This window comes from Montipora foliosa, chromosome 9 (genome assembly GCF_036669935.1).
Source record: "Montipora foliosa isolate CH-2021 chromosome 9, ASM3666993v2, whole genome shotgun sequence".
In the NCBI taxonomy this organism is placed as follows: domain Eukaryota; kingdom Metazoa; phylum Cnidaria; class Anthozoa; order Scleractinia; family Acroporidae; genus Montipora; species Montipora foliosa.
In genome coordinates this window covers 23,755,145-23,765,144 of record NC_090877.1, presented here as the reverse complement: position 1 = coordinate 23,765,144, position 10,000 = coordinate 23,755,145, and the positions used below count along the sequence as shown (strand labels likewise).

Here is a 10,000-nt window from a genome sequence, read left to right as displayed (position 1 = left end):
TATTACCGCGACCAATGATTAGTATACGCAGCTTTGGTTGTAGTAACAGAAAGGCTAAGAGTGAAAATAGACAAAAGATCGAGAAGAGGTGAGTCATTGTGGAAGAGGAGACTTGAGGGGCGTATTATGGACATTAAAAAAGATTTCGTCAGTCTGGGAAGGCTTGCAACAGGAAATCACCTGAAGGCAAAATTTAGAGATGGATTACAACAAAGGTATAGCCTGAAAGACTAGTTATTGAGTTACAGGAGTTACTGAGGAACTAAAGCAGAGGATTATTTCCAGCGCAGACAAAGTTAAGAGATACAAGAACAGGATAGAACAGTACAGACAGAACATTTCTTTAGAGAAAACCCAGGCATGTTTTATGTGCAGTTGGATAAAGCAGGTGGTAGGAAAACGTTGAACTCATTGCAGAAGAAGCTACACAATTCTGGAACGGTATCTACGGTAACTAAATGGAACACAGAAAGAATGCAGAGTGGCTCAAGGACATCAGAAAATAAGGTAAAGGTTTAAAGCACGTTGCGAGGAGGAAACGTAACAGATTTCATGGAATCACAGTACCTGGGGGAAGACAAGTAAAGTCACTGGATGAAGGAAGCAGCTATTTAGGGTTCTGGATTCTGGCAGAACTAGTAATATTATAAAAGGGAATTAGTATGTGTTCAGTGTCAATTCTTTGATACATGTACTCTGCAGCATTGATAGACTGGACTAAGGAAGAGTGAAAGGAACTTCATGGAAAAACGAAAAAATAGCTACACATAAGCATCTACAATGCTCCTCACCCACTATGGAGTTATACCTCCGCCAAAATTCAACATCGGAATTTGACATCCAAGTTTCAAATTTGAGTCTTGATTTTCATATTCGACATCAAAGTTTTATATCCAACATTGAAGTTTTGAATTTGACATCGAAATTTTGCGTTTGACATTGAAGTGGAAAATTCTGCTGTCACATTCGACTTTCAAGTTGCAAATTCAAGATATCCCTCGTTTCTGAGCAACATAATTATTCTACACAGACTGCAACCTCTCAACAATTATCCCTTCCTTTCTTTAGGACAAACATAAGAAACTTCTGCCCAACTGTTACTGGTAAATATTTTTGGAATGATGTTCCTCTTTCCATTCGAAATATCTCATCGAAAATCCTGTTTAAAAAAAGCAGTATTCAAGTATTATTTTGCTCAGCAGTAATCTCCTTGATTTGTGCCATGATGTACGTTTGTGTGTGTTTATGTGCATATGTGTCTGTGTGCGTGTGTTTATGTGTATGTGTTTATTTATTCATTACTATTTCTTATTTTTATGTATACATTTATTGTAAGGAGCTATAGATTATAATCAGTGTTGTTCAGGGCACTAATTAATCTTTACTATTATCGTGCTCTTCTCCATTTTATTTTATTATACTTAAATTATTTATTCTATTTTGTTTGGAGAAAACAATAAAATAATAAATATAAAGAATTTGCGAATTCAACTTGCAACTTTTGCATTGAACTTCACACATGAATGACTTGACCCTCAAATTCATATCCTTGGTAACGGTAACCACTGATGTAGATGACTGAGGGATCGCAAGGCTCGGAAATTTAGGAATGGCAGCTGAAATGTTGAGAAGACTGGCAGAGTTGGTACAGGAGACATTAAAGTACTTTCCCTTTTATCTCTTCGGAATTGATTGAGTAGTTCTAAGGCTAGATTATGTTGCTCGAACACTAACATAGATAGCAGACTTCATGAACTTGACGAAATTGTTAGACATTCTAAGCCTTCCTCTCTCTTTCCATCAACTCACTCACCTCCTCGAATATTTTCTGGGAATCGTGCGACCATCATTTAACATAAGAGGGTACCATTACCTTTGCTTACGGAACAGGATTTTGAAGTTCCCGTCACAGCTCAACTCCTTAGAGCCTCCATGCATACCTTCAAGAGAAGGACGGCAAAGTGTGGTCTCTAGTTCAAGGTGAGGTCTTTAAATAAATATTGCTAGTGCTAATCACCCTTGCTTGCAGTCGAGGACTGAATTGCGAAAAGCGCAGCTCACGACATCGGGCTGAAAGCATACAAAGGCGCCTCTGGCTGCCGCTATACAGTCCATGTTTGATGTCGGAGCACAGCACCACAGCTAGATGTTAATTAGCTGTGAGTCGATTTTGATGAGGGAGGAAAACCGGAGTACCCGGAGAAAAACCCTTGAGTCAGGTTGAGATCGACTGAAACTCAGCCCACATGCTGGCCGAGGCCAGAATTGAACCCTGGCTCATAGTGGTGGGAGGCCCGATAGATAACCACTAAGCCACCCTGACTTTCCAGCATAGTCTGTTCTTGCAACATAAGAGTCAGATCGTTCCACTTAGAAAGAGACAAGAAAACACTCTTAATGAAATGAAAATGTAAAAAAGTTCCTGCTCAATGTATATCTAGTTGACAGAACGAGTTAACACAAAGGTCCATCATAGCTGACTGTATTTGAACTTTTCGATATACAAAGTACTCTGGTAAAACTTTTTCCTTCTCCTTCGGAAAGGGAACGTTATTTAAACGTTCCGAGGCAGCTGATAAGGTTCTGTTATGCACAAAGGAACTTCAAGTTCGGCCTTTTGAATTAAGTCTACCCACGTAATTCAGTCAGTTTGTTGGATCCAGCAGTTAGGGACATTCACGAATACTGTACTGTACATACACACATACATACATACATACTTAATTGACCACTCCCCATAGGGGCTTTTCTTGGCCAATGAAACACAACGAAACGACGGAACAGAACAACGACAATTGTTAAGAATCCCAACCGGCCGGAGGCAAACCAGTTGGCTATTTACAAATGCAGCTGGCAAGTTGAACCAGGGACAACCAGGATCAAATTCAACGAGTGGTCAGAGCGGGTCTTGAACCCGGGATCTCCGGTTCTCAAGGCAAGCGCCCTAACCACTGGACCACACTGCCTCCTCGTGTTACTGTGTTACTGTGTTAATCATGTGAACTTTATGAAAAATCCAAACATCGTAATGAAATCGTTATGTGAGGGAAATTGTCAAATTGAGCGCGTTTCCTTGTATAAAGTCTTACGTGTAAGGTATTTATCAGCGAATAACTCAAATGGAATCATCGTATAGATTACTTTGTTACCAAGGCATCTAAGAGCGGACTCTATGCCTAAAAGTGCATATGAAGTAAACGTTTTCTCGCTTTGACCTGAAAGTTAATTACTCTCTCAATAAGAAAATGTGGGTTTTACGAAGTAGAACCATCTCAATCGGTAGTTATCAGGCCTGCAATGTTTCGAATTTAGCGCCAGAAACTGTCTCCATTTTGCGCGCGGCCAAAACGTCGTATTACAAGGTTGTGACGTAGCAAATACTTCAGTTCAAGCATTTACTACGTAATCACAACCATAAACGCATTTCCAGTCTTCCGGACTTTTAGGGACACAATTTTCGCCAGTTTGGCCCTCGTTGAACGTAGAAAAACGGCTTCGATTTCTTTTCTATCAATTTTCTTTTGCCATTTCGTGATGTAGACATGTTAAGAAAAGAAACGTAAAAAATGTTTTAATTCATATGCACTTTAAGACTTCTGAAAAGAGCGCTGTGAACAGACACATCAGACTTATTAATGTCTGTAGGAGTAGTGTTAGGTCTATCCTAGAATATGCCGTGGAAGTTTGGCAAAATATCCCTGAGTGCCACTGCGATAGCATTGAATCAATTCAAAAAAGGGCTTTTAAGATCATTTACCCGGACTGCTCATATGATCAAGCTCTGGTCCTGACTAATGAAGACACTCTATGGATGGAAGAGACGATTTATGTAAGACGTTCATGACAGAGGTGGCGGAGAGTAGAGAACACCCATTGGCATCCCAGGTGCTGTTGCTTATGTTGGAGCCCATACCTTATAACCTAAGATCAGGCACTACGCAGCCTACCAAACCACTGAAAAGGACTAAGGGAAGCCAGGACTTCTTTACTACCAAATACCATATAAGTGATTAGAATCGAACATTACTAGTTTGCAATATTGGACTGTTATTAGTATTTGTATATTGCTGTTAGTAGTAGTAGTAGTAGTAGTAGTAGTAGTGGTGGTAGTGGTAGTAGTGAAAACTTAATCTGGTTATTTCTAAGTGGAATGGTCTGACCTTTTGTGCAGTGAAGTTTACTTTGTAACGATCCGACTTGGAGGATATGACCGGACACCCACAGGTAAGTGAGTTGTGCCCTGCCCCAAAGGTCGAACAACTTCGTCAAGTTCCTGAAGTCCGCTATCTATGTTCACTAGTATTCGAGCCACATAATCTAGTCTTAAGACTACTCAATCAATTTCAAAGAGATAAAAGGGAAAGTACTTTAATGTCTCCTGTACCAAGTCTGCCAGTCTTCTCAATATTTCAGTCACCATTCCAAAATTTCCGAGCCTTGCAAGCCCTCAGTCAACTACATCAGTGGTTACCATTACCAAGGATACGAAATTGAAGGCAAAGTCGTTCATGCGTGAAGTTCAATTTCAAAAGTTGCAAGTTGAAAGTCGAATGTGAAATGCAGAATTTTCTACTTCAATGTCAAATTCAAAACTTCAATGATGGATATGAAACGTCAATGTCGAATATGAAAATCAAGACTCAAATTTGAAACTTGGATGTCGAATTCCAATGATGAATTTTGGCGGAGATGTAACTCCATAACCCACAAGACGGCTTGTGGCCACATTATACCTGCTGAGAAAGATAGATGTTAGAGGTTCGTGTTCAGTTGAGGACTGCGTAGAACTGGCAAGATTGGGTCTGGTTAACGACATTGCTTATAGTCAAGAGGAGTTGTTGAGGGAAGCGAAATGCAAAACGTGTGAAGGTATGGAAAGCAGTATCGGTTTTAAGAAAAGGAAGATGGACAAAACAGTAGAAGATTATGAGGAAAAGATCTTCAAGGGCAATTCTACAGACAAACAGATCAAGTGGTAAGTAAGAGGACCTGGATGTGGCTTCCACATGGGCATCTGAAGAAGGAAACAGAGGGGCTGTTAATTGTTGGCGGCATAAAGCCAATCACCAAGAACTGATCCAATCAAAGCTGATATAGACACATCACAGAATGACTGTTTGCGCCATATGTGCCGACAGAAAGATGAGTCATTGAATCACTTTGTCATGGAAGTGCCCAAAGTTTTCACAGAAAGAATATAAACAGAAACATGACAGAGTAACTAGGGCTTTGCATTGGGATTTGTGTAACGACACGATTTTGAAAGGAGTGATAAATGGTATGAATATATTCCCACGAATGTTGAGGATAACTGTTTCGTTGAGAAATTTTGTTCTTAACTACTTGATTAACATATAATCAGTTCACTAATGGAGCACGTCATCATGACGACATAATAATGATGTAAAACCATGTTTCGTTGGTTGTGAACTTGATCGAGTCACTGGGTAAATATGAATCGTTTCTTGCTCACTCCATTTTCTGTATGATTCATGATCGTGTAATTTTCTTATTAGTATTCAAACCACACAATTTCCATTGATGTAACATGCCTTACATGCACCAGAATAAAGGCTTGATAACAGTGAAAATATGGCAACCGACGAAACAATAACGAGAATTACAAATTACTTTATGATTTCTGAACAAAAAGAGACAAGAAACTGGAGTACAATATTATTGTCCTGACATTGCGCTTGTGTACAAACAGAAGAAACGTTTCCCCATGATTGACAAAGCATGTCGTAGTGACAGAAAGGTGGATACTAAACAAGAGGAGAAGGTCAATAAGTATCTTGGCCTGTAGCTTGAGATTAAAGAGCTATGGAAGATAAAGAGGGTAGAAATTGTCCCTGTTGTTTTTGGAGCACTGGGAACTATTCCAAGGAGTCCAGAGGACTAACTGATAATCTTAAATGCTAAGGTAGAGTATGCAGCACGTCAAAGAACAGTCTTGCTGGGATCATCAAGGATCCTGCAAAGAGTCCCTAAAGTTTCTTGTTGCCACCTAATGATGAGACTATGTGAATCCTTGAAATTTATGTTTAATCCGCCAGATATTGGTTTAATTCAAGCCAGTAAAAAGTCATTCAATCCAATCTTTTGAGTTTGATTCAATTCAAACCTCGAAATGTTTTTTGCTACTGCAGTGAGTGAGCTGAACGAGGCAGCTCTGTAATCGGGATAAGAACACATTTTTCTTCGAAATGCAAGGGATTTTTGTCAAAGGCGCATGAAATTGTGGTTATGCACGAATGGAGGAATTAAGATGCGTTGCATAATTATTAGATAGTTTCGCTCCTCGTATCCTCAAACTATAGATTATTAGATATGGTTTCACTGTCTCGCAACAAAAAAATGGATTCGAAATCGTGTAATGAAAAAGGCCAAGAACTTGGAATGTTGGAGGAAACAAATCTTTTAACCACCTCTCCAATTCTCAGGTCTGTGCGGTACATCATTTCTGAGATTTGTGGAAGCGTTTCACACAACTTTATAGGGTTTTGTATGGAGTCGCCATGTGGTCCGCCAATATGCCTGTAATCGATAGAAAACATCTGGAGTTCACTTTGCGATGACATCGCTTGCTTTTCGCTCATGAGATAAAATACATGTGTATGAACACATCCTCTAATGTACTTGAAAGGCTCAAACTACTGAAATTCATAGGGATAGACTTTTTTTTCCAACCAAATAGCTTTGTATCATGGGGTCACGCAAGGTGACAATTCGGAAATTTTCGAAACGAAAGACGTCGCAGAACTGGAAACTTGAAAAAGATTTGTTTCTAGATCATCTTCAACCTCCTTCAGTAAAAATTCAGAAGACCTTGCAATTTTGATTTTAGAATTTGATGACGTCACTGTGAAAACCATCTGTTATTTTCTTTCTTCTCTCGAGTGGGTTCCAGAACAAGGTCTAGCTGGGGGTTCACGTTTTCTACGATTTGTACCTTCCCTGCTCAAAACCTATTAAATCTCCCTTGAATTCCATGCACAAACCGTAGTTAAATTACCGCAAAGATATTTGAACACCTCCCTTCCGCTCAGCAGCATTTTTGCCATTTAGGTTAACTAGTTTAAACCTATTTCTGGTTTATTCAGTCTTCTTGGGATGAGCGCAGCCATCATAAACCAGATTCCCTTGAGTACAAGAGTGTACACACTTCTTTTGTTATGCGGTTTTGTTGTGACGACAATGTGGCGAGCGAAGGTGAGACTTGCTAAAGTTTCTTGAAAAAGGTTTAGAGAAAACTCAATATTTTTTCAGGGTACTATTAGTTTGGTTATGTCGTTAAGGGGTCACTGCAGCACTGTTACAAGGGACGATGAAAATCAAGATTCTATTCTATTCCATAGTTAAGCAAAGTCAAGTGCCTTCTTATTTCTGGTGACTTATTTATCTGAGTCTTACTACGACTGTTAAACAGTGCAGTAGCTTGTAGCGTTTCTGACTAATTCAGACGGCAAAAGCTCCCAAGCTTTTTCTGATCATGTATCTAGTATGATCTAGTGTTCTTTGGAGTAGTATTTGTTCTGGAATGGATATTTGTTTTCCTGTCGGTTTATGTTTATGCGGTTTGAAATGTAATCTTATCCTAGTTATGTTAACGTCCAGGTTTTTATCTGTTGGCACGTGGAAAGATATAATTTCGTTGTTTAATTTTATGGTTGTGTTAAGAATAAATTAGTGGAATCTTCGACTCGACGTTCGTGAGATTCTATAGTCCTTGACTTTTTTATCGTTTGAGAACAGTATTTGAACTCGTAGGCTGAGTGTTGGAAACTGAACCTTGTTTCATTTGGGAACTTGGCGTCGATGCTGTTCTTCAAATTATATTCGAGGTGTTCTCCAACATTTGTGTTACACGTTAACTTCTATCTTCTTCCATCTCCATCCATGATTTTCAACAAATGGCATCTGCTGCTTTTCAGAAAGGTAGTAAAAGAGTATCACTTGATTAGACCTTTGGCCACGCTCGTCCCAGGAAGATTCAGGTCGAGGTTTGAATTGAATCAAACCTCAAGGTATTGGATTAAATGATAGAACTCAAAGGATTGGATTGAATGACTTTTTACTGGTTTTAATGAAACCAATATTGGGAGGATTAAATTTTGCTACAAACGCCTTACCGTAAGAGATCCTTGCTTGCCCAATGTAATCAATCCTCAGCCTATGTTGGGGGTAATGTTAAGTGCTGTTTTCTACCCGTTTTTACCATGTGAGGGTTAGCCCTACTAATGGAATTGGGCCCACACAAGGACAGAGAAAAACTGACGGGGGTGAGTATTCCCACCCTGGTCAGAGTTTTTTTCTGTCCTTGTGTGGGCCCAATTCCTTTAGTACGGCTAACGCTCACATGGTTTACATGTGTAGAAAATAGCACTTCACATTACCGTACAATAGTTAATTGTGTTGAAATATAACACACGGCCAACGTTTGCAAAAACGTTTCCCTTCCTCAGCCTATGTTAGCCTTTTTTTCCTCCCTCTGACCCACCTTTATGTGCCTAGATCAGAGGGAGGCAGAGGTCTAACATCAGTGGAGGATTGCATTGGGAAAGCAAGGATCTTGCTACAAATTACATCCTGAGCAGTAATGAAAAACCGTTCTTAGCGGACAGGAAGGTAGAAGTGGAACTTCTTAGCGGACAGGAAGGTAGAAGTGGAACTTCAAGGAATACAGGTTTAAGTTACCTTGGGCAACTTGCTGTTTTCCTGGCACCTTCAGAGACAACACGAAACCCAAGATCAGAGACCTGCGTGTTGATGTTGATAATTAACTACTTGATAACCGAGAGTGAAGTCGTTACAGCCAAATCTCAAAGTGAAGGCTTGCCTTATTGACCGAGCAACAGCTAGGCCGAGGTTTGAGATTTTGCTGTAACGACCGAATGGTCCTTTCGGGAATTGTGCAGTTTGTTGTTGAAACACTATATGTATCACTTAAGTAGTTGTTGATGTGTGTCAGACAGAAGCAATTATATTCTTGTCAAGGTTTGAATCGTATAAAGTTGCATTACTCAAGTTATGTGAGTTAAGATGACGTATTTTAGTCGGAATCGCTAGCTCCATATTTTGCTGTGAAAATTTAGGGGAAAACTTCAATTAAACGGGAGAAATCGGGATCTATGCATTCCATTGTTACTGTATTTCCGAACGTCCAAGTTATTAAGTTGTTTATTATATGGTTAAAACAACTGTTCTAGAGACGAAAAATCTAACTTGCCTAATCCATAATCGGCTCGTGGGCATTATGGGAGAATAATGCAGTAGGCCCTAGCGGTTAGCTGCTCTTAGCCAATCGGAGCACGCGGTACATTGCCCAGAAACACTAGCCGTATAATTAGATAATAGTAATGAACTTTGATGAAGTGTCAAGTTTTTTCGTGCTGGGGCACGAATTGCACAATTGTACATTTAAATCGAATCAAATCAAACATTGGTTTTTGAAGAGAGCAGAGAACCAGAGTGCCCCGAGGGACACCTTTTAGAGCAGAGTCGAGAACCAACAAACTCAACCCTCTTATGATGCAAGTCTGGGAATCAAACCTGCGACACATTGGTCGTAGGTGAGTGCTCTTACCACTGCGCCAGTCCTGCTTCCCCTATTGATGTATGTGGTATTATTGAAAATAGCCAAAAGAAACATTGATGTTAGCACCCACTGTTGGTGATGAAATGTTTTCACTTAAGTGTGATTTGCCTCAGTTGTTTTTTTCTAAGTGCAATTTCTACAAACGTTTCTGCTGCTTTGGTCAGGTTTTGGAGACACTAGTCACACCACCGTGCGATGATTTCTATTAAAATGTGGTTGACATTCATAAAGTGTTTATCTTCAGGTACAATCAACGAGACCTTAGAGCTGGGAAATGCATGGAAAAGAAAACGGAATGTAAGCCAACATGAAGGTTAGTTCACTGTTAACTGATGTTGTATGAGTGTGATGAAACTGAAGTGAGAATTTGTTTGTTCACTGAATTATTGGTGGAACTTTTTA

The 10,000-nt window shown here is 39.6% G+C and overlaps 1 protein-coding gene across 6 annotated transcripts in view; it reads left to right on the top strand.

The window, feature by feature from the left end:
• The window catches only part of LOC137970403 (NLR family CARD domain-containing protein 3-like), a 51,846-nt gene that overhangs the window by 34,488 nt on the left and 7,358 nt on the right, over nt 1-10,000 (top strand). For all 6 annotated transcript variants that reach the window (XM_068816940.1, XM_068816939.1, XM_068816935.1 and 3 more), the window contains one exon: nt 9,843-9,911. In XM_068816940.1, coding sequence (XP_068673041.1) covers nt 9,843-9,911 — 69 coding nt within the window. The remainder of the gene's footprint in view (nt 1-9,842; nt 9,912-10,000) is intronic.